The sequence below is a fragment of the Chrysemys picta genome, chromosome 11, assembly GCF_011386835.1.
Source record: "Chrysemys picta bellii isolate R12L10 chromosome 11, ASM1138683v2, whole genome shotgun sequence".
Taxonomy (NCBI): Eukaryota; Metazoa; Chordata; order Testudines; family Emydidae; genus Chrysemys; species Chrysemys picta.
The window spans coordinates 45,894,824-45,920,849 of NC_088801.1; the positions used below are offsets into that span (position 1 = coordinate 45,894,824).

Genomic DNA, 26,026 nt, shown 5'->3' on the forward strand with positions numbered 1-26,026 from the left:
CAGTGAAGTAAAATATGACTAGATACAACGAAGGGTAACCAAATCAAACCCCAAATTGAACTCAAACCCTGCAATATTCTGTTTAAAAAAACTTTACTAGAATTTCAGCAAAAAAAAGTAATCACTTTTTAACCAAATATATAATACCTACAAATAAGTATATTTGTCAATATATTAATTTTCAGGGTTTTTAAGGTTAAAACTATGAACATTTTGTTTGATAATTACAATTATTTTACTTTATATAAAACTAACAATATTAAAAAAAAATATCAACATCCTAATTTCAGTCTCGGTCCTTCATCCATTGACTTCAGTGGATGAAGGAATGGGCCTTAAATAGCTGTTTTAAGATGAAAATATGAGTCTTTTATGCAGAGCCTGCACCATGAAACACATTTCTTCATAAATTTCTTCTACAGACAACTGCACATTGCTTTGGAATCATCCAGTTCATCAATGCTCACTCCATAAAGATTAATAAGTTGCGGGTGCACCCTAGAAAGTGAAGAAATAAAAATAAAGTAACTTAACTGTTGTAGTTTTCATGTGACATTTTCTTTGAGGAAAAATTTATATAATAAATTGTAGGGAATAAAATTAAGCTGAATTACATGTATGCTTACTCCAGTCTTTTCTTTGGATTACTAAAAACTTCTGAGAGAGAATCTTTTTTATTTTGGAGGTTCGGGGTTTGGGTCAGAAAAGGCTCTCATGATCCCTCTTTCATTCCCCCCACATCCACACCCTGTGTTACAGTGAGCATCCCACCATCAGTTCCATGTTTTTGGTTGGCCACAGTGCTATTATTGGAGAATAAGCCAACTCCTATTTCCATTCCTTAACCATACTCAAGTAGCACGAACTGGCCACTATCGAACAAGTTATGTTGTATGGCACTACATATTTGGTTAAGTCTGCAAATACACAAAAGGCAGGGTGGGCACTTCCAAGCAGCAGACTTAAGCCTGATCGCAGAATTCAGGGCCTGGCTGGTAGGGAGTTCATCTTGAACCTGTTTCTTCAAAAAAGGCCTTTTCAACCTGAAATAATGCCCACTGCATTATGAACCTAGTGTAATGACAACCTTCTCCTCTCCAGGATAAACATTGCTCACTTTGAACAATGTCAGCACCCCATTTTGTGACATGGGGATTACATAGTGAGCAACAGTGAAATATGAACATTTGCAGCATTCCCTATACAGCACTTATATGGGAATAATGTGGCAAATCTGTGATAATCGGTTAAACACCCAATTCACACTGGGCCCAATTTTTTAGATTTTGTAAAATACAAACTTTTATAAAATGTTATGAGTTCAATAAAACAATCCTATAAAAAATTCTATTATTTTCAGCCTCGAGATTGATAGAAATTCTATTCTATCTGGTAACTATTTTTTTCTTGGACAATAGACGAAGCTGTCAACACTTATGCGGAGGACCCTTCTGTCCTCAACAACGCAGGGCAGTTGTATTGCCACAGTATTAATTGAATATACAATTTTAACATGCAAAGATAGACACGCAACGGCCATGCTGTGCTTGATTCTTCCCTCTAATAATTGGCGCAATCCTTTGTAATTGAAAAATGTAATTGCAGAAGCACATCTTCTAAGATATGCACTGATATACTGATGTATTATACTATTACATTCTTTTTCAGAACTATTTTAAATGGCATAATGCAGACCTGTCTGACATTTTTAGCAACAAATTTTCCTAAAGTCAACTTTTTGGGGGAATGTTATCTCTTGTACACAAGAAAGAGATAACAGTACAATTGGCCAAGTCTAGCAGGTGTTTTGCCTGACTACGCCTGCAGGCTGGATATCACATGTGATGGGCCAATAGTCTAGTTCAGCAAATCCTATGTTACTATGCTTAGCCTTACCGAACGTGAACCTCTGATGCTCCTTCCATTAAATCTCCATCTATATTCCAAGGATAATTCACTTCTGCAGAAGTAGCATGCAAATACACATTTTCTTCTGTGTCATGCCCAATTTTAGTTCTTGGTTGGATTTTTACTTCCTGAACTGCATAGGTCTCAACAAAGGGAAAATTAAACTAAAACAAACACAAATGTGTATTAAAGTCAAAGAGGTAACTAAAAATAGGTTCTTTACTGTTTAAAATTGTGAAATTAAAATCTTACTTTTTCTCCTTAAATGCACTAGAACCTCAGACTTAAACTGATTGAAGTGTGTAACTTATGGAAGAAAAAGTGCAGAGAATATTTCCTACAATAAATCTTCCCAGGTACAAGAACTTCAAAACAGCTAATTACTTGGAGTACATAGAGCACAGTTTTATTTCCCAGCTTAATATTTAGACTATTTAAACATAAAGATCCTTAGGGGAAGTACTATGGCTTCCTCTGTGTTATGAAGTACCTATCATATTGTTGGCACTCAATTTCTATTATTCCCATGGTTTTAGATTTATATGAAAAATATGTAAAAAAAAAAAGTTAAATTTAGTTAATCCTAAACCAGCAGACTTACAGCTTCTGAACATTTCATGGTAGTTTAGATCAAGAGACAATCATCTGAGCAATTTTTTTTTTATTTTGGTACAGAATTGTAATGTCTGAGGCAGAGAAGCATCTGGAGTTGCCTAGAAGTGGATTTTTCTTGAGAAACTATCCTCTAAGAAATTACAAAAAACAGGAAAGAAGGATAAGGAAGACTGAGATATCTCCCATAGAGAAGCCAGAATTTGCTGAAGAGTGCTGATTTCAGTGGGAGACTTTTAGGCTACAATTAATTGTTCTTCCCCAACTGAGTAGCATAAAGCCAATACACTCTGATCAAAAAATACCTCAGATAAAGACAAGCATTTTTCAGAGTTTTAAGCTTCAATGGATTACTGTCTTACTAAAATTCACATATAAACTTGCTTTCTTTAACATTTCCACTTTCTCAACTATATTTTTACACACACACACACACACGGGAAAGAAAGTACAGTATCCGAGTCACAGATGAAAAGCATTATATGAGCGCTAAGTTTTGCATTAGAGCATTGCCAAAAAAGGTTCCAGTTTAATGGTGTTCATGTTGGTGCACTATGGATACAGAAAACACATGAGTAAATATTCATGTAGCTAAAGCAGGAGACATTAACTACCCATTTGTCATGCAATTTTTTCAGTCATGTACATTTTATGGGAAACTTGTTTCCTGGACAGAACAAACTAAAATTTTGACTCTGGCTTTGATCCCATTAAATTTATTGTTTATATTCAAGCCAGTGTTCATAATTTAACGTGCTATTTTACTTTGAATAGTGACTCAATAGAAATGGTATCACAGGATTCCATTTTTATTGTCACGCAATTATTTCCAGATACATTTGCTCAGTTTACAAGCAAAGTGGTGTATTTTTCAACTCTGTAGACTTACTCAAGGATTTGAAAGTTATGCTGTGTTTTTTCTGGCTTGTCCATCATAACCAGTAACCCTGACCCAAATGCGGTGAGTTATTGGCATAGTAAAGGTTCATGCAGATTATAAAGTGGGTCCATGTTCCCTTTCACACGTGCTAGCTGACAGAATGAGAGAAAAGTGCAAACACTTCTTCCTATAAGAGTGCTACAGTGACAGAATGAGAAAGGCTTAAAGCCTTTTCTGAGGCATATTGCTGCTACCACAATATGGAGCTAGGCATCTCCCAGGAATGACATCCAGCACAAAGGAATGACACCTTCAAAAGGACCTAAATTCTGAATGATTACTTGAACTAAACCTAAACTTGCTGATCACTAATTTTACATAATGACATGACTCGTTTGGAAGATGACCAGTATACTTTCACGTAATACATTTACTTGGGTTTGCACTGAGTATTTTGAAGCAACAGTGAGGCACTCTGATACAAGAAACAAAAACACCACTAAACTCTAATTTCCGTGATGCAGCTAAATAAAAGGTGGAATATTGACCATGTGTTTTTAAAGGACAGATCTGCAAACCTCTCCTACAGTCCATTCATATCCAGATCCAGGAACTGGGGTCTATGAAAATCAAAGGGCATAACTACTGCTGCCATTATAGCATGCAGTGATTTGCCAAAATTGTGGACTTAAGTATTTGTTTCTTCTGAAGAGTAGCATCTGGTCCCCATTATGTGCCCTTAATCTCAGTACACTAAATTTAAACGCAAAATTTCTCTGTCCTTATTTTAGTTCAGGAGCTTTACACTCTTGTGCAACTGCTCGTGTAAACCACATATAAACTAAACCATAACAGATGGGCTGAAATAGGCTAATCGGTAGTAGTCTGATTAGTGATTTTCAAAAATCAGATAAAAGGGGGCTAATGCATTCTGACAGGGAAACTAAGTCTCCTTATGAGGACACTAATATTAACTCCTGTAGCAGGTCTACTGTCATGATTAGTAGCTCTTTTATAATCTCTCTCTCGCGCGCACACACACACACACACACACAAACACTGATTAACTGTACCTGATTTTTCACACTGGCATATCTTTTCAGATGTTTTATAAACTCTGACCGAGAAGTGTTTCGTACAACAATAAGAGCCATGCTACCATTATTCAACCTGAAAAGTACATGTTTTGATTAAACTAATGTTACATTCAAAGGTCTTAAACTAAATTCACAATCATTTTAAGTTGGTTTAAAAATCAATATAAAACAAGATTAACTTTACTAAAATTATTCAGAACTTTTCAATATACTTCAGTGATTTTTATTTGGTTATGAATCAAATACTTTCCCAACAATTATACGCAAGAATCAGCTTACTCCTGAGAGCTGCTTATTCTGATGCTTATTTCACATGAAATTAAAGATCTGGTCTAATAAACTATCATGAGAGAATTACAGATCAAGTTTAATTGTACTACTGCTTTGTATATACGAATGTTTAAATATAATATAAATCACTTTAGTTAACTGTAGCAAAAGAGAAATGTATAGATTAAATAAAATAAATGGTAAATAGAATCCTAAACTAAGGAATAACAGCAATACAGTGAACATTAAAAAGCTTTGTAATTTTTCAGTTAATTTGTTGATTACAATCAACTTCAGAAAAAACAAATAAACTATGTAGATAGGAATCCATTATACTTAAATTATGAAATTAACATTAATCTAAAGTCATTTCACATAAAAGGTTGATGAACTTAATATAAAAAACAATTAAAAGTAAATCTAGTTGTGGAATACTGCAATAAAATTAATATTTGTACATATTAGCTTATTTAAAAGATGATTTTTTAAAATCCATGGTCACCTAAACAGAAACCGCCTTTCCCATATAAAGACAGTCCTTTCACAAAACATCATACATAAATTGATGTAGTTCTATTAATACAATTATCTTGATTTACACCATCTGGGGATTTGGCCCTTAATACTTGCATTAGATTGTAAAGTACTTGGGGCAGGGATTTTATGGTACACGAGTTTTGGTGCCAAAGACATCCTTCAGTAAAGGGGTCTGTGATGTACAGCAGCCCACAAAATGAAACACCAACAGGAACAATTAATAAAAACTATTTAACACAGAAACTATGCCAACAATCTGTAATATGAAAGTAAGGAACCCTGAATGATAAATTCATCTGTTAGAGCAATTTATAGATGTTAATGAGACTATTCTAATCTTATACACAAGACACCAACATTCTGACAGTACTTCTGGAGTTAGCAATCAAGAGATAAAAGAAAGGAAGGAAAAAGTTGGAGGAGAACAGCAAAGACTTGAGATCCCATCAGCTTGAGGACATGATGGACAGAGGCAGCATCTGATGAGGATGATAATTTAATTGTATAGTGTCTGCTAAGAAGTGGATGCCAATGTTCAATCTGAAAGATACAATTTAAGATACTGTCTTCCTAAAATGCCACCACAGATCTTTCTGAATGAGCTTTATCCCCTGCTGGGGACTTTGCCTTTGCACACACTGAATTCTGAGTTGCTACATCCCTGTAGACCTCAACATTCTGCAGAGTACCCTCTACAGAGGCAACTCTTAGTTTGGGACAATCTTTTTTGGTTGTGGAGTCATCTGATGTTGCAGAGGTTTTCTGAGGTAGGATACAAGGTAAAGGAGGTGTCTGAAAATGTTCTCTCTAGATCACTTTTTTATGATCAAGAAACCTACATATTCTGCCAGGCAGGCATATAATTTTGTGCAAGAATATCTTATTTAGTCATTATGGCTCACATTTTCAGAAGTGACTAGTGATTTTGAATGCTTTCATTTTTGAGTGCCACTGAGATACTTTCAAGGGGGATGATTTTTAGAAAGTGCCAAGCACCTACACTCTGAAAACCAACCCCTTTAGGGCATCTCAAGCAAGGCACCCAAAGGGATCCAAAATCATAAGTCACTTTTGGGGCTTTAGACTAATAGCTGTAAAACTGGATTAACATGAACAGTGGTCAGTCAGACCCAATGTATTCAGTCTGATCAAAATGTCTTATAAGATGCAAATGGGCAGGTGGGCTGGCTCTCGGGGGGAAACATGACAGTTGGAGTGAAGACAGTAGGTGAGGTTGCAGTAGTGGCCAAGTGCTTCAGAAATGGCTCACGTACCTGCTGCAATTGGTGCAGCATTTTATCTTCCACCTTGTGCAGCGTTGCTGCTGTTCACTGTCCTGCAAGAGTCACCTGCAGAGAAAGCACCCCTCTCTCTATCTAGCTGAGTGCTTCTCCTTGGCCATATTGTTAGAAGTACAGTGCTGACATCTGGAATTGATGCTGGGATTAGAGAGGACGAGAGAGGAAAGCTGAAAGACCTTCTTCCTAAAATCTTCACATAACCTTTTCCATTGCCTGGAAAACTGCACTGAGAGTGAACATGTTGACAGAATAGATTTCTAAACAGTATAGAACATCAACATACTATCTTCAAGTACATACTTTTTCTCTTAACAAATAAATAAATACTACTACTAATAATAATAATCCAGGCTATGACACCTCACATTTCCCTCTCTAAGGAAGATGGTTTTGGTATGAAAACTTTTCAGCAAAACTCTCCCCCACTGAGGAGCCAGATCCCCAGAGTACATATGGATTGGTGAATTTGCCTTTCTGAAGAATATCTGTTTAAACTGCTTACAAGGCAGGCAAGAGGGGCTGACGTGAACAAAGCAAGTTAGTATACCTAGTGGTGAGTAGCCTTTTGCCAAAAGCCAATAAAAGTTGCATGAGATCTGGTGTGATATGTTCAAACAAAACATCCCATAAAGTTGGGAAGCTGCAGAAAAAAAACAACATGCACAAGGTAAAGGCACACGGATTGCATGACTGAAGAATGCAATGGCTATTTGTTCAGTTCTTCTGACACTAAAATGGGCTATTGGCTGGGGCATAGTTGATTATGAACTCACTATTCACAGTTACCACTTTTCATACTTTGCTAGCTATCAGATGATAAATATTTTCAACATTTCAATCTGGGATTATATTCAGATTAGTTAGCTAAAGGTGAAAAACTCCAATTTTCATAACCAATCGCCAGCACTACACAGTTCCCCTGAAACAATGAGATATGCCTGTTTAATTTAGAGGAATTAGTAAAAATTGTGTTTCCTGAATTTGTCAAAATGATAAAATGAGCATTTAAAATTCTTTATGGTAAGAGAAAAAAATCAACAGGACTTTCCCAACTGGAGAATTCCAGTTCAAGAGGAATTTTTACGAGAAATCCACGACCCAGTTCTCCTCCTATCAAGAAACCTGAGACAGATGATTACTTGATGACTTCTACTTAAGTCAGTCTTGTCAACTAATTTAATCACTGTAATTATCCAATGATTATTCTAGTTAGATGACTTGATCCAAAAACTGATTATAATTCTTGAGATTATGGAGTCAAGTGCAGTCCATCCTCCCTCCCCCACTACAAGAGGGTCTAGACTGCCCGAGACACAGGCAGGCATTCCAGGAAAAGCCAAGGTTTTAGAGTAAGATGTCAGAATTTATAGACATTACTCTAATTCTTTAAACCCTTACTGACCTGGTATTAGGTGCCAAGCCTCTTGGTGCCATTGAACATAGACAGGGGATTGCCATAATGCTCACATTCAGGAAGTGACCTTGAATCGTGTGCCACTGAACCTTGCTGTCTAAATATAACAGAGTAATTCAGTATTACATTAGTTTAACCAAACACAGTTCACTTTTAAGGACAATTTAATTTGAAACTCACCAGATTTTTTAAATCTCTCTTTCTTCTTTCTAAAAATAAAAATGTGTCACATAAAACAATTACAAATAACAAAGAACGTAAAGAAATACAATTTTAAAAATAACTGTACAATTTTAATGTTACAGTTTATCTAAGAATAAATTAGATCTCTGACACTGGAAGAAAGGATCACTCAGCAGTGAACAAAATGGAGTAGTGCTTGTCTGACAGGTCCTCTGTACTGCTAATATCAAAAGTAAAACCATATAACAAGGTTAATGTATACTTTATGTAATGAAAAATGTAATTGTGGCTAAATCATAATCTTAAAAGAAATAAAGTTCCATTTTGCCTTGTAATATTATTGCATCAAAACAATATTTCATTTTTTTCTAATTTTATCTTCAAAGCTATATACTTGTATAGATACAGGTTTGTTTAATTCAGATTTACTTACGTAACTTTCTCCTGGGAGCCCTGCAGTGAATTTTTCAGAGGTAGAAATGATAACTCACATTCCTCTGGCCTAGAAAAATATTGACATTCATTTCCACATTAACCAATGTTCTGACTGCTAAATCTGCTTTTATCAAAGTTAAAATAATTTTAAGATGATGATGATTAATATACAGAAGCTTCTCCTAATTAAATGGTGACATTGCAAGGAAGTACATGATAAAACCTGAAAAGTGTCTGCCTGCAGTCTCATTTTTATAAACATTAAGAAATGTGTTAATATATATTTAACATCTGGTAAAATTGAGGGTAATAATATTACATTTTCATGAGGAAAATAAAAATATTGAAAATAAACCAGCATACTTTAGACTTGCCAGTGTTTTAATTACAGCAAAATCTCTCCGCTGGTTGGAGGGCATCCAGCGATGCTTTTCTGCCAAAGCCAGAGTTCTTGCACCAAAACCAAACATAGCTGAGAATCCAAAACGAAGAAGCTTGCTTGGACTACTGAAAGTGCAGATGTCCACTGGCTGTATATGTCCTGAAATATTACAGAAGAGATCAAAGCTGCAAATATTCCATTAGTTTTCAACCTAAACTTATCTACATTTCTAAGGAATAAAGAGAGAACAGTAGCTTAAAAGGAGAGGAAAGCAGGGACATGTGAGTTAGCAGATGAAAGAGAATTCCAAGCAGACTATTAATTAATTTCTAGATTAATAAGTTAAAGCATTATAAAAGGAGCATGAAGTGAAACATAGTTAAGATTGTACAAGTGCATTCATTCTAATGGCTTACATTCAGATGCTTATAAATATGAAACGTTTTATGTTTTTGTGTATAAGTTGGCACTTGTCAGTCTGAGTATGATTTATGCAAACAGCTATATTCAAGGAAATGCACATCTGATATTAAAAATGTTTTTTACTAAAAAGTTCCATTAGCACTACAGTAGAAATTTTGAATTGACAAAGTCCCTTACATAACAGATGCACGATTTGATGGTCACGTGAAAACTGGTTTTCATTGGCCAAGTTATAAGGACTTCAAATATACATGCTTCCTTTTTCTATCTAATAAAACTAGCTGCCTATGTTCGAGACATGGGAACTTATAAAAACTGAATGGAAATCATCATTAATAAACTCTCTCTCTCAGGTTTCCATTGGATTTGTGCATGTGTGAAAAAGAAAGTGAAGTGAACTTCCCAATCTAATGTACTGGGGCATGTTCAATATTAATCTTTGAAATGGAGCAAGGGCTCTTGCATCATTGATTGACATATTAACTAATAAAGCATTCAGCTGAGGTCTAGCAAGCAGTTACACTTAATGGAACTGCTTTTTTTTTTTTTTTTTTTTGCCTTTTTTTCCCATTTTTCTTTACAAGAAAGCAATACAGTTCCATACAAAAATCTGCCTTAAAAGGAATATTAATGATGCAAAGTGAAGTATTCAAAATTCAGGAAAAGTCAAAGTTAAGGTTACACTGGCAACCTTAACTCTGTCCCTTTTTAATACACATAATATTGAATAGCATTATCACATTATTTTTCATATACTTAGAAATTCTGTCCCATTTATTGTGCAGGTTGGATGGTGAATGATGCCATGTTGTGTAGTAAACAACTACTTCCATACAGAAATTGTTGGTATGCCTTGAACCCACACCGAAAGATCAACCACCCATTTTCCCTACTATTAGGCAGGCTTCCTGAATTTTAAAAAAAGTATGTGATCAGTGAATTGTGTATCATAACGCACATATATAAGAGACAGAGTTAAAGGTTGCCTGTGCAACTCTGGCTTTTCCTGACTTACTAAATTAAAAGAAAAGCAGTATAAAACAGTTAATCAATGACACCACCTGCCATGGAATGTGGTGAACTCTCATCAATGCAGCTATTAATAGTCATACTAGATACCCAAGAATAGTTTATCAAGAACAGTTTAGAGAAGCAACTCTGTTAAGATACACAGTGGATTAGGTCTCATCGGAGAGGTCCCTTTCAAACCAAACTATTTGATGATACAAAATTCACCCTGACACAACAAAGTATCATTGATTTGTTAGGCAAGCACTCCCTTCCTTTGTGAACATGTATTCAAAATTTTAAGTGATATGACTTTTAATTATCTGAAAGCTTCTGATAACGCATTTATGAATTACCCATTATAATATGCAATGTTGCAGTTACTGCATGGTTGATTCCATGAAGAGTATGAGCCAAAACATTAGTGGAACCTGTAAAAATTAATACAAAACAATTGTTATAAGACTGGTACTGAATGATAGACTGGAGAATACAAAACAAAATAAATAAAACGATGTTTCACTCAATATAGACTTTTGAGGAAGAAGAATTTGGTTCAATTTGTAACAGGATTCCTTTGAATAAAAACTTTCTACTCCACAGGGCAAGACTCTTTAGCCCAGCCTACTATATAACGTAACTTGTAAATGGAAGTTATGTTGCAATGGTAAACTACGCATCATCCTCTGCCCACTGATTACTGTCTTCCTATGTATGCAAAAAATAACAATCCTCACTTCAAGTCCATTAGCAATTAACACAATTTGGGCCTACAATTAAAAAAAAAAAAGCTAGGCAAAGGAGTGTGGATCTTTGAAAGAGGTGTTTAAAAGTATGTAACAGTTTGTGGCATCAATTAACAATTTTGGAAACCTGAGGCCACCTTAAATTTCACAGGTGCACTTAACTTGGCTATCAGAAAATCACATGACCACATACAAAAAAAAATCTACTAACAAAAAAATTCACACCAAGAAAGTAAACAATTTAAAAGCAACATTTTGCACTAAAATGAAAGGTACATGTTTATAACAAACATACATCAAGATAACATTGATATCCCTACTGAAGGGAGGACTTACAAAACTTGGGAGGGGCTATGCATCCAAATATATAGCTAGAACCAAATCCTGAGGTCCTTATTCAGTGAAACTCGTACTGCTTTTTGTAACAATTTTCTTGAGTAAGGATTGATTAAGAACTGGGAGGTCAATCCCACAAAATACTTAGTATTTCCTGTGAACTCATCTCACATGAACTTCAACAGGAGTTGAGATTACTCAGCACCTCACAGGAAGCCCTCAGTACCTGGGAGGCTTTGAGTAATGACCTCAGGATTTACACCACAGGAAGGAAATAATTGAAGTGCATCTAACAAGATGCTGCGTGTAGAACAATCTTTGAAATTTACATCTTCAGTTTTGCAATGCACCTCATGGAAACAATCAGGGTGCGTGAATGCAATAGAAATTCTATGGAGAATATTGTCCGTCAAACTTTAAGAATTCTAAAGAAGCTTCATTTTTTTCTAAAGAATAAAAAATTTAATCTGACTCATTCATCTCTGTATCTCTTCTTTGCTAAAGAAATTGCTATACAGTGACCCTTTTTATTCAATTGCATTCTCTCTTCTAAAACAGAAAAAAATGGTCAATTAGGTTTATGAAGTACTTTGAGGTGAAAAAGGAAACTGACAGGTTCAAAAGAAATACTATCAACTTGCTATGCAGCACACTAATAGGACATTACAACTAGACACAGAAAACAATTTTATAAATTCCATCTACAATTTATAAATCCATCATTCAGTTGACAGAACAAGTATTTTCTCCATGTTATTTGCTTTTCCCTTCCTTTAGTGGTTGTACAATAGGTGTCAAAATACAAAGCAAAATCATCACCCTAAAACATTTTTCCATATAAGATACAACTCTGTGGGCTTTTTAATTCAGTGTCTGTAATGCTATAGTGTATAGCACTTGAAACATTTTTGGTTAGAAAATTAACTAATCAGCATTGACCTCAAAATGTATCCTTGGCAAAGAATCTCAAATGCATGCTCAGCACCATTTTATGTTTTAAAGGCCATTATAACATGTAATCTCTGGAGTTTGAAGCTCAGGGTCTGAACCGTTGCGTGACATTTCATAAATGAAGTTGTTCCAAATGGTTTGGTTAGAATCATTTTCCAAATCTTAAAGCAAAACTGTTTTTGCAATCCTAATATCTGTTATGTAAGTGCTTGTGTGAATCCCAACTCCATCAGTACTTAAAAGATGGGAACGTTCGGGTACTGATACTAATAACTTACTAGGGGTTTTAAATGCAAAATTCCCTCTCCAAAATTACAGTAGGAGAAAAAACATATGCATACAAAAATCCCCAAAAATCACACAACTTGGGTTATTAGAAACTATTCAAAAATAATTTTGCTTTCTATTCACTACAATAGGGGTGCTATGTTTTTGAAAAATTTCCACTTGATATCTTTAAGGATCAAGCCAATAAAGACATTGCATAGAGTGAAATATAGTTTGATAGATCAGGACCATTCTGTTTTGAAGCTGTTGGGGATGCCTGATTTAAGCAGAAGCAACTTGTTACTGCAGCCTGAAGCGAATTTATGATCAGCTAGGACCTGACTGAAGTCAACAGCAATCTTCCCATTGACTTCAGTGAGAGTTTGATCAGGTCCTTACTAAACAAATAGGCCCCAAGTACTGTTCCCGCCTCTTAAAATCTATATATTATGTACTAGACTAGAAGCTGTGAACACGCACATCTTCACTTGAAGACAAGACAACAATCCATCTTTTTATGACTCACGGGAGAAGGCAAAATACATGTTGACATTTAAAAAAAAAGAGACAACTTGGGTCTTTTGCTCAGAAAAGATCCTGTCCACCAGTACCATCAAGAATATATCTAGAACACATCCACTTATATGCTACAACATTTTTCTTCCAACCAAACATTTATATGATGGTAGTGCCCAACAACCCCAATAAAGGATCAGGAACCCCTCATGCCAGGTATTACACAAATGTACAATGTGCTGCAAAAAACCTACAGACAACACAGGTAAACACTAAACAGGCAGACAATATATAGGCAAAATATTAAAAGTATACTTGCTTGCCTTTCTAAGCTATTGATTCATTTCCCAAATTATGTCCTCCTTCCTCTCTAGCCTGAGATGCTATTTACCCTAAATTTAACAGAGACTGGGTGGTGCCTCTGCACCTTGTCACTTTAGGGAGAGTGAGAAAATGGATGCAGTGAACCCATAAGCTACACAGTGCAATCATTATTTAGCCTTAAATATTTAGGTACCACTCATACTAGACCATTTGTTTTTAAAAAAAAGATTCAACTTTTGGCACTATTCTACAGAACTATCACAAAATATATTTTAACAAAAAATTACAACAGAGTTTTTTATCCAGAAAAATAAAATTCTAGATAGAATTTTCTTTTCTTTCCTTGACAATATAAGCTACTTCTCACTATCTCCTCATGAAAGCATCAGAGTTAGGACAAAAGTGTAATAGTTCATCTAAAGCGTGACTGATGGAGGTACCAGGCAGAAATTTAAAACAAAAACAAAAACAAAAAAATCCACCCTGTCCTTGGAAGTGCATGCACTTCTGCAGAACAATTAACGTAATTAACCAAACATGAATATTCATAAAGCTGTTAATGTCTCCCACATCCAAACAGATAAATGTGATGTAATGACTTCCTAGTCAAGCATATCTAAAATTCTCATGAAAACTGCACCAAACACTTTCATTCTTTGCCTGAAATATCATAGAAATTAACAGTCCCTCAGTAATATTTTATTGTCCAATTAATTGGAAAGCACAAATTTATTTAAGTGGACCATTTAGGAAGATAAGGATCACAATCATCAGTGTATAGATTGTCTCTTATTTTATAACAACTGGATTGCTTTTTTATTTTTATGTTCTTCCAGATTTTCCCCTCTATCTGAATCCCTCTGTACAGTTCCTTAGCAGTCGTTCCCATAGCAACAAACACTATTACTAATGACTAGCAGTACAACTGCAGGCTTCCCCACATGTGATCCATTTGATTTTGACCACAATACAGCAGCTTGGTCTACTGACTTGAAGTATTTTAGTAGAAACACACTCCCTCTGGGTCTCTCTCTCTCTCTCTCTCCAGGAGGCTAACTGCTCCAAAAGCAATCCTCTCCTCAAGTATGCTGAAACTTGAAAACTGCTGCTTAGCACTCTAAATCTTATACCGACTCTAAGGGGCAGAAAATGTACTCTAATCTGTGTAAATAATATACTCTCTAAAATACCTTCTATTCTTAATCAACTCAACCAGAAAAGCATGGTATTTTGTACAGTAAAATTTATAAAACTACTAAATGATCTATTGATATATCTTTTAAATACACACAAATAGACTACTTTTTCCAAAACAGATAATTTATAAAGTACATATAATCAGCATGACATAATACTTAACCAAAGATGATTTTAAAAAAATATAAAAATCTCTCTTAAAAGGCATTTGTTATACTTGCATTATTTAAATTAGTTTAATCACCCTATAATTCAACTTACTCCCAAACATATTCTAAATGCACATTCCTTTGGGTGCACCTATCTTTCTTGGTTGTGATGTACAACTCCTTATTAATAAACTCAAGAGAATAAGTACTAATGAAGAGGAACGGTAACCTAAGCACATCCAAATTGCATGAAGTAAAAAGTTGGAGAGATTCCATCTCATACCACCACCACCACATTCACAGCAACTCAAATGACAAGTGAAGGTCAGAATGGTGGCCTAACATTTATTTGCTTCATGTAGCTGAGATCATTATGTGGTCTCTCACTAAACCATTCCCTTGTTCTTGTGTACTTTAAGCCATCTCTAATATAATCCACCATATTTTTCTAATAATTATTGCTTATGTTAAATACTGCATTTTGAAAATGTTGTTGCTGTTATTTGTAATTTGTAAAAGCAAAAGCAAGTTGAAGCTCTTTAATAGTGCTTGCAAAGAACTACCATTATTTCTTTAAAAGGGAGAGTAGGGTGACCAGACAGCAAATGTGAAAAAAATTGGGACGGGAGTGGGGGGTAATAGGAGCCTATATAAGAAAAAGACCCCAAAATTGGGACTGTCCCTATAAAATCAGGACATCGGTTCAGCCTAAAGGAGAGGAATATGGATAGCTGAAATCATTCCAAAGGCAACCCATGCACTTACTTCAATATTTCTTATGGGAAATGAAACGAGTAAGGTATGAATGGCCATTAGCTTTAGAGAAAAGACATAGCTCCATTGTTTCCCTTACTGGTTATAAAGGATATATGAAAAATGCAGTTACAAATATGAAATCAAATCAGCTCCTCCCCTCCCTCCCAAAAAAAATTCACAAACAGAAGGGACTCTCCATCCATAAATATCCCTCTTTCCCCATGGGAATTTCTCAGTCACCTCTGCAGTATCATCCCTCTCTCTGGACTCAGTGGAAATCTCTCTGCGTTGCCCAGAGGACAGTAAAACCTCAGAGTTACAAACACCAGAATTATTAACTGACCAGTCAATGACACACCTCATTAGGAACCAGAAGTATGAAATCAGGCAGCAGCAGAGACCAAAAAAAAAGGCAAATGCAGTTCAGTACTGCGTTAAACGTAAATTACTAAAAAAAAAAAAAAAAAAAAAAAGAGTCGGGAGTTAAAAAAAGATTTGACAAAGTAAGTAAACTGTATCTGTGCTTGTTTCATTTAAATTAAGATAGTTAAAAGCAGCATTTTTCTTCTGTAAAGTTTCAATGCTGTATTAAGTCAATGTTCAGTTGTAAACTTTTGAAAGAACAACTAACATTTTGTTCAAAGTTACAAACGTTTCAGAGTTAAGAACAACCTCCATTCCGAGGTGTTCATAACTCAGATTCTACTGTAGATGCTGGAGGAGCAGGAGAGTGCGGACAAGCTGAGGTGGTAGTGGTAAAGAAGAACAGGTGGGACAGAGTCAGGTCAATGGAAGGCTCAGCTGGGATACGGACAGGGACAAGGACAGGACAAGTCAACGGGATGCACACTCTGCCCCGATAGCCCTGCAGAGATAAGGTAAGAGAGTTAATATGGCCTGAGACTGTATCATCTTTTTGGCATAATTTACCACTAAGGGGAGCTCCTGGAAACATGAATCCAACGGAGATGCTGCCGAAGAAACTGGTGGAGGGAAGTAGGAGGACACCAGGGACATCCACAAGGATGGCACCATTTCCATGAGGGTATGGAGATGAAACCTGTCCTCCCCATGGAACTCAAGAATGGGGAGGAGGAGCAGGAGGAGAACTGAGATTTCCTCTCCCAGGCGATCCTCCCACAGGTAAGGAACTGATCTGTGCCATTACTATGAACTAATCTAAGTAAGATTTATTATTTATTGAAACAGTACAATTCTGACTGGAAATGACAGGCAAATTTTTAACAGTGAGAGTAATAAACCACTGGAACAATTTATTAAAGGATTTCCATCACTGGAAATTTTAAAATCAAGATAGTTTTTCTAGAAGATATGCTCTCATTCAAACAGGAACTAATTCAGGAAAGTCCTATAGCTCGTGTTATACAGAAGATCAGACTAGATGAGCACAGTGGTCCCTTCTGGCCTTAGAGTCTATAAGAAAGGTACTTAAATGAAATCTGTATCTTCTGTTCTCACCTGCTGGTATAATGCCAAGAGGAAGTGGTGCTCTGACAGGTGAAAGAATGTAATCTGTATCTCTTCCAGCATCCATCTGAGCTCTAAGTAGTAGACCATGAGCTATCTCACTGGTAGACCCATCGCCACCAACACAAACCACCCTATTAAAAAAAAAAAAAAAAAAAAAAAAAAATCAACAATGAGGCTCAGCAGTACAAGATAAATACTTTTGTTTCGTATATCATAGCTGATCCATAAATGAAAGACAATTATAACGCAATAAATATCTACATAAGGACAATTCAAATACTTATATTATATTATATATATATATATATATTTCTAAATAGTTTTTAAAAACAGAATCATTTCTGTATTTGAATTATAGTTACATATAGAGAAATACACACACAGTGTACAGGTCATAATGACTAAGAGAAACATCACTTCCCAAGTTCAGTAACTAAATCTGTGAAGTAGGATGGATAGGTTAACAAACATGAGAAATCGGAATGTGTTAATACCCTATCTCACCTGCACAAACAATCTTTTTACTTCTTTCAGTGGCCAGAAGCATATAAGTCTTCTTTTGTTCATGGTAGCATACATAACATACTAATGTAATCCGAAATTATAAAATACTGCTTATTTTCAATAATTCATTGAAAACTCAGAGGCATTAAAATCATTTATAGATAACATATTTTAATTTACAGTGGTGCTAATAATAATAATAGATGTGTAAATACTATAAATGTTACAAGGCACTGGTTTTGTCTTTTAAACATGACTGTCACAGTTATAGGGCTAACTGCACCGCTGATCTTTTTCTTGTACGCACATAGGAAACAACACAAAACAATGAGACAAAAAGAATATATAATATTCATGAATTATTACAGGCAGCCCCCATGTTCTTCACAATGACATGATTTCTATTTGTTACTCTTTCTTATTAAGGCTATCCTGTGACAAGTCAGTATTACCTATTTTAAGAAAGACTCCACTTGTGCCAATTATTGTGCCAGATTCTGCCACCGTTACTCACATGCTGTAGTACCTTGGCTCCGGCAGGCAATCCCATGTAGTCTCAATGGGGTTGTTTGAGAAGCAAAATACTAATCTAGATGAAAAGGATCACCAAATCTGGCCATTGCTAAACACATCCACATATTAACACTCACTTAAAGTTACACATAAGAACTAGAAAATGAAATTGATCAGACAGACTACAAATGAAAGCATAACTGTTAAATCTATGTTTATAAGCCAAACTGGGCACAATTCAAAAAGTAAATAAATAGTATAAATAATGAAAAATAAATTAGATTTTTAAATACTCTCAAAATTTTCTGGGCAAACAGGTGTTGGAATATAAGGGGTATGCTTCTGCTTTGGGCCAGATAGCTCAAAGACATTTAGCAGTTCATCTTATTTAGTTCAAGAAATAATTTTTCCCATAATGCATTTGCCACATTCTGTTGCACACTACTTTGGTATATCTTGAGGTGTCACAGGCCTAAATATTCTTCAGGTCACTGATTTGAGTGTTATTCAGCATATGGATGCAGCCGGATAAGTAGAGGAGGCATTCTATTGCTTCAAGTAAAGTAGTAAATAATTTGAGTGTCAAAAACTGGTGGGCAAGAGTCTTGTGACATGAACTGAAATATCTTTGCCTCTCAAAGAAGCTGGCTGCAGCTTTGGAATGGACGGCTAAAACATTCAGGGATTGGAAGGAGATGGGGCCTGGAAAAGAGCTTTATGATCCGACACTGAAGGTGGTCCATGTGCTCTTAACAGAAGGTTTGCCATGGGGACTCTCTGGGTCTGTGTGAATCTTTGGAAACCTTATTGTGATTTAGTAGGGACTAAATGGCAGTAACTTTGAGTTACGTTTAGTAAGGCTTGCCTTAAAACCAAAATGCCGAGAGCTAAATTCCACTTTCATATATATTGATGTAAATCCTGAATAACTCCATTGAAGACTATGTAGGCTGCACGTACACCAAGACAGCTGAGCTCAAAATTTTGCTCTATGCATTTTTATTGGTAAGTGGCAGAGATACCCACAAAGTGGCAGAGATAAGATATAACTGAAAATGCAGGGGAAAAAAAGTGTGGCTTCAGAAGAATAACAGAACTCTAACTGCGTATAGTCATATCTCGAAAGAGATCAAAACTTCACTGCTGCATCAGCTATTCTAAAATCTAAATACAACATTAACACCCTTTATTTCTGCTCTCTCTGATGTATACGCCTTTGCACTTCAGAGTAGAATTAAATATTATATGTAAATAAATATCTAACAACTCATGTATAAATCAGCTATGCGAGATAGTTTAAATAAGGCGCTGAATACTCTTGCCATTGGATTACTCATATGGATAAAATTAAGCTCTTGCTTAAGTTCTTTGCTGGATGAGGGACAGAGCAGGACCTTGCAGGATCAAGCCATAAATGCGTGTCAGTGTTTATTAATTGCCAGAAATATAATAAAACAAGGCTAAAACCCATTTCAAAAGAGCTAATCCTGACTCTATGCAAACACTTGAGGGATATACCAAGGCATAAAACCCTACTACCAGCAATCCTTTGCATGAAGGTACTTAATCATTGTTTCTGTAGTAGGTAATTAAACTCCCACCTGCTGTGGCTATAGAGGAGAATGCTTTTGTCTGTAAAAGTACTGCTGTGGCTAGTGTCTTTTTTCTGTTTCTTAAACAGCTATTAAGCAGTTTTACAAAGCAATGTATGTGAATGTTAATAGAAGTTTCTCCAGATAAACATAATTTAATAATAAAAATATGGGCGTTAGCATTCTCCAATGTTAGGCAAAATTTTAAGAATAAAATTGATGTAAAAGTTTGTTCAGAAGACGTTACTTAAACTTCTGCATGCATGCATCTTCTGTTGTATTCTTGCAACTATATCCAAAAATTCAGCCAGTTTTATAATGGTAAACTCTTCGGAAAACAAAATACATCCTACTATAAATACTGAAGTTGTATTCTCTCAACTTTGACACTTTTCCTCATCACATAGTTTTTTCTTACTTATGTCTTTATTTTTAAACCAGGATCCACCTCATCCCCATCAAACAAGAAAGGAAGTTCTGGCTAAAAAATTGCCCACATAAAAACCATTAAATCTCCATGACACAAAAGGTTGGCACATACTTCTTTTCTGCATGTTAATGGCAGTCCTTGGTTGTTTGTCTGATCTTATTTTTTGTTGTTGTAAGAAATCAAGTTCTGAAGACTTATGTTGCATTCATTACTGCCTTAATCTTCCATAGGATGATATAAAGCCAGAACTCCTGCAAGCACTCTAATGTGAACCCTGTAAGTGGGTTCTCACCCCCACATAAGATTCAGCAAATTCATGGCTGTATTTTTTGTTTGTTTATAGAAAAAGCCTCTGTTTGCTAGGCACTTTCTGGACATTCAGGAAGGTCAGCTTGCTAGGAGGAACTCACAACCTAAGGACAAGGTGAAGGAGGTCATATCCAGGAATCCACATGGCTACAACTACACCGCATAGCCGCCTAAGGACAGACAGACAAGGAAAACAATTTTTTTTTCATATATAAATCATCAAGAACCACTTTGTTTAGACAATAATTAGATCCTATTGAGCTACTCTATGGGAGTCTGTGAAGGGCTCCAATGGGAACAAATAGTCATCAGGTGCAATATTCTAACCAGTTTTCATTGACACCTGTCTAACCTGAAATATTTTTCTCCGAAATCCATGACATTTTAAGCTCTTGATTAGGGAGAAAAGACTTGCATGCATTTTCCATGCTTTTGTCATAGTTCAGACTGGATATAAGAAAACAAAGCTAAGGATGTACAGCAGGCTAGGACTAGTAGCATCACCAGGGCATAATCACCATATCAGTACGAAGGTTTGATATTAGTGTGAGAAATTGAGCACCCTACCAAGCCCTAGGGTGGGGTGGGAGATGTCCTGGTTAAAGATGATTTAAATGTAAGCCTAAATCCAAGTACCAAAAGGGAAAGAATCATTCATCTTGTAAGGCTGAAAACAAACCTAACTCTAGCTGTCCAAAAGCTAAATCCAGCCGCTGGGACTTATATTTATCTGCCCTGTCTTGCTCAGGAAGAGAATTTTGGGGAGTAGGTTCCTCAAGATGGTTTTCCTTTTGGCTCAAGGTCCAGAATCCTCTCCCTAGTTTCCCAGGGTTATTAGCTACAGTTTCTTCAGTTCCCTGCTCTCACTAGGAACATTGCCTGCCTTTTGCTTTAGGCACAGGCGATAGGTTTTGTTGGAGAATTGCTGGGGACTGCTCCGGTGAAGCAAGGGCTGCTGCTTTCTTTCCTAATGATGGAAGCTGCAGCCATTCAGAGTGAGCAAAAAGATGATCCCTAGACACAGTGCACAAAGAACTCTGGCAAGAAACACAACATAGTGCCTTTTCGCTACCTTGATTTAGATTTTGCATTGCTATCACCATAGCTGAAGTAGATGCAATGTGGTAGTTGCTAGCCAGCCACCAGAACTGCCTGTCTGTACATCTCACTTACCTACAGAAGGGAAAAAAATGTAACTGAAGAGAAGATAGTTGCTGAGCTACAGATCCATGGGAAGAGAGGGCAATTCTTATGATTCCATAGGCTGTCATTCTGCCTGTCTCTGCCTCCCTCCCACCAAGCCACAGAAGTTACCTTTTCTAATCCAATTTTTGGTTAAAGAGATTGCAAAATGTAAAAATAGACCTTTGAAGTAATTTTCAGCTACACTTTTTTTAATTTAGAGGGTTTAGCAATTCATATGTTTTTGGTTTTTGTCTTCCCATACATTTTAAAATCCTTCCATTAATTAAGAAAAATAAATTCTCATGAAGGGGAAAAATTTGACAGAAAATGGAAGTCTTGTATAGGTAGAACTATCTGGGGTAGTTTTGTATAGGTTGCCTCACACCAACATGCCTCAGCCACAAATTAGAAGGGACTCCCTTTGTTGGTTAGGTTTGGAACAGATAGAACTGTTCTGGAAGTACTATTGAGGCATAATTTAAACCTTCTTGTATGGATCACTGTAAAAAGTAAAAGAAAATACAAATTCAAAATAAGGCTGTAAAAATAGCCATTAGACTTGCCTGCTATATAGCACTACAGTGTTGATCCTATTCCCGCTCACGTCAAAAACAGTACTACTGACTTCAAAGGTGACAGGATTGGGTCCATATAATTTCTATTAATATGGTCAGAAAACATATTTCCATTCTTAGATTAAACTTAATTTGAGTCACTTTTTAGGAGTTTTAAGGAAAAAAAATTCAAATTTAACATTTATTTAAGAGAAAAGTATTGAACTTCACATTAGGAACCATTTGTATGAATAAATCTATGAGTTTAAAGCACAGCAGCTCTGTCATTCTTGCAAATACAGAAGGTTGACATTTAAGAGAAAATGATCTGAGAGGCCTTTAATGTTTATTTGTGGGTGGGGGATTAAGCCTGCACAAGAGAGTTATGGATTACTATATATTCAATAATCAATAAAGAATATGAAATTTAAAATTACTAGGATAATTTTTGAAAACAAAAGAAATAATCACATTAGAGGCGCCAAGTTTTAGAACAGAACTAGTCTATTTGGTCCAAATATGTACCTGAAAACAGGTTAATAAATTTAATACAACCTAAAATTTTACCAGCAGGCATTCTATAAATTAACTAAAATTGTACCTACGGGAGCTTTCAAAGGGGGTAGTTCAAAGCACTCTAGGGAACTTTTAGTGCATGACAGCAGGGTCCATGGGATAGTTGGCCAGTACAGGGTAGACTTACACCCCAGCTTGTTGTGAACTAAGTGCTTGTTTAGACAAGCCCTATGTGATTATTATTAGACACCTCACAGTAAAAAGCAAAACTAATAATACCAAACTTACCCATCAAATGTGTGGAGTTCACATTCCTTAAGCACTGAGAGAGCATGTCCTTCATATTCAGTTACTATGAAAGAGATTTTAATAATTAAAATACTGAAAGTTTTAAGAACTAACTTCAAACAACTTATTTTTATCACTCTCATATGAACATAAAGTCATAATAAGTCAGAATTTATTTTTGCTTATATTTTGATAATTAAATGCATTAAAAGTATTAAATGGCTTACAAGTTTAACAACTTTATAAACAAAAAGGTCAAAATCATACTCGATTACAGAAATTATTTGGTGGTATCTGATACAGTTTCTAATTTAAAGCTGGTGTTTTCAAATTCATAGGATGAGCAATATTTGTTCATAGGTCAAAAATACAAGTTTCTGTAATGGCACAGTTGGCATATTATCGGAAAAGTTTAAGCCTATCATCATCAGATAGAAGTAAATTATCTAAATACTAACCACATTCAATTGGCCATGTTAGAATATGCAAGCTGCTTAACTAAAAATCTGAGTTAAACATAGAAATATGAAATAAAATCAAATACCAGATTTATAACACAATATAACACAATATAATAGAATATAACACAAGGAGCAAGGTGGCACAAGTATACACCAGAGACTGGTAGCCTCTGGAGGAAATGAATCTGTCACTCTACATTGCCGTCTCTGTGATTGTTGATGCCCTGTGTAGTACTGAAAATGCCAATGAAGACAGGATAAACTGGCATACTACAGATGGCACAAAGCATCATAACCACATTTAGCATTTTCAAGGGCAGCTTTGCCAGAAGAGACAGCCCAGCTGCATCCACCCATCAAAGATTTCTGCTGACTGACATGACACTTGCAGATGGATTTTCTGTGTAAGAATGTGCATCATGATATGCAAGATTACATTAATCTTTCATGCTCGTCTGTCCTGGTGCTAGTAAAGTTCAAGCTTTTCCTCCAATGTTTCTGGATATTGTTAAAAATATTAATTTTGGTGTCTAAAATAATGATTCCATATCCTGCAGTATTATCTACCCCAACATTATATTGTAATATTTCTACTGACCACTCAGATGCTGCTGACATGAATGGAAAGCTTTGAATTAATAAGTACATTGAATATTTGTACTCTTCAATATGTATTTAATTTGAAAGAGATATAGAAAGCGATGTAATTTGCAGTCATTAATTACATATTACAATATATTTTTCATATTCATTACAATAACAGAATGAACATCAGCAGAGAACTATCATTCAGCATTGCTAATGAATTTCCACAGTAATAAGTTCCTGTAATTATAAACTAGGTTAGCATACAAGGGGAGAATTTGAAGCAGTATGCTATCTTGAAATCAAAGTTAGTGAATTAAAATTTTGCTGCTGAAGCATATATTGTTGCATGACCACAAACAGTTTTCTAGCATTATTTACAATATTAGCTTCATAGAGAAGTATTCTTAGGTGGATAAAAAGCTTACTATTAAGGCACTGGTGCATTCAGCTTCTTTGTTCTTTCAGGTGGGAATTTAAATCCCCTCAACAACAGCTATAGTACATGAAAAATAAAAGCAACTAATATAACACAGTGGGCAAATACATTGCTTTTGATGTGAAGATATAAAAAAGGCTCAAATATTATATCATTAGTATTTCACTGTGATAAAAAAAATCATCCTCTGCAACCACATGATTAATAATGGGGCTATACCAGAACTTTTTAAATGAACATGGCAACTTTTAGACAACTTATTATGACACTACTGGGAAAAAATAAAAATGGTATGCTTGCTATGGTAAATTAGATTTTTTTTTTCTTTTGATTTGTTCAAATGTACTCACAGGCCTCTTAGTGTAATATACATCCATTTACAATGAAATCAACTCACAAAGAGCTTATACAAAACACACACAGCACACACAACTCAATACATTCAAGCCACCTCTTTCAGTCAAACATATGGATGAACAAAAAGACCATGAAGCACACTCTGAAGAATGAGAAATTTTGTTTATTGTTGAGCCAGTGAGGGAAGTGAATTTCAGAGCTAACATCCTCTTTTGAGAACACAGTTCTCTTTTCCCCTCTAGGGTTCAAATCAGAGAACAATATGCAAACCCTGCTGGTCTCAACTCTCGCAATAATGCATTAGGAGGAGAGTTTCCAAGATACCTAAAAGCTTAATCAAAGCAAAACAGCAGAGGTAGGTGGCATCTATTTTGAGCTCTTCTGGGAAAGGGATCAGGTATCTGGTGTTTCCAGCAGAAATCCAAGGACAAGGCACAGAACTGCTTTCCTAATGGATACAACTCTAAACAGGAGGTATAACCAAAGAATAAGGTCCAAGGCCGGCACAGAGAAGCTTGTCTAAAGACTATCCAAGCAAACTAGAGCTGGGCAGAGAAAGTTTGCTTCATTTCAGAATGAAAGTCAAAAATTCCAACGTTCTTTGCAAAAGGGAATGGAACCCCAAGTCAGGAGCAGTTCATGAAACATTTAGGTTTCGACAAACCAGCAAATTCCAAGGCAAAAATGTTTCATCTGACTTTTTTGACCTTATGGAAATGGTTTAAGATTTAAAGAGGCAGTGTACCTAGAAAAGAATACCTAATCACTATCAAGAACCAAAAGCTGTGAAACACTGTTCATAAAGAAACTACACATGCCTCTGAACTCATTAGTGGTCATGTGACAGTGCTCTTCTTCAGTGAACCTTACTAAGAGTGCATCTGAGCAAACTAATCACTGGATCAGGCAGCAAAACCTAGATTTGGTGCCTGACGGCTCTCCAACATTCAGCTCTTATTTCAAAGCCACATATTCATAGCTACCAGAGCCCCATATCTCAAGTAGCCCACAAGAAACTAAGGGTTCAAGGATAATCCCTACAATGAAGATAAAGACAAAAGGACAGTGAGCAAATCGTTTTGGCCTTTCAATATGTGGGACAGTTCAGCA

At 35.6% G+C, this 26,026-nt stretch overlaps 1 protein-coding gene across 4 annotated transcripts in view; it reads right to left on the reverse strand.

Annotated features, from left to right (window-relative positions):
- Nucleotides 1-76: 76 nt before the first annotated feature.
- The window catches only part of CERKL (ceramide kinase like), a 99,885-nt gene continuing 73,935 nt past the window's right edge, over nt 77-26,026 (reverse strand). For 2 of the 4 annotated variants that reach the window (XM_008178307.4, XM_008178304.4), the window contains 10 exons: nt 23,075-23,138; nt 17,172-17,314; nt 10,807-10,881; nt 9,001-9,178; nt 8,636-8,704; nt 8,200-8,228; nt 8,008-8,116; nt 4,474-4,570; nt 1,897-2,072; nt 77-498 (listed from right to left, as the gene is read on the reverse strand). In XM_008178307.4, coding sequence (XP_008176529.2) covers nt 417-498; nt 1,897-2,072; nt 4,474-4,570; nt 8,008-8,116; nt 8,200-8,228; nt 8,636-8,704; nt 9,001-9,178; nt 10,807-10,881; nt 17,172-17,314; nt 23,075-23,138 — 1,022 coding nt within the window. In that variant the 3' untranslated portion in view covers nt 77-416. Of the gene's footprint in view, nt 499-1,896; nt 2,073-4,473; nt 4,571-5,613; nt 5,845-8,007; nt 8,117-8,199; nt 8,229-8,635; nt 8,705-9,000; nt 9,179-10,806; nt 10,882-17,171; nt 17,315-23,074; nt 23,139-26,026 lie in introns of those variants that run through there. The other 2 variants (XM_008178305.4, XM_008178308.4) reach the window with 2 other exon arrangements.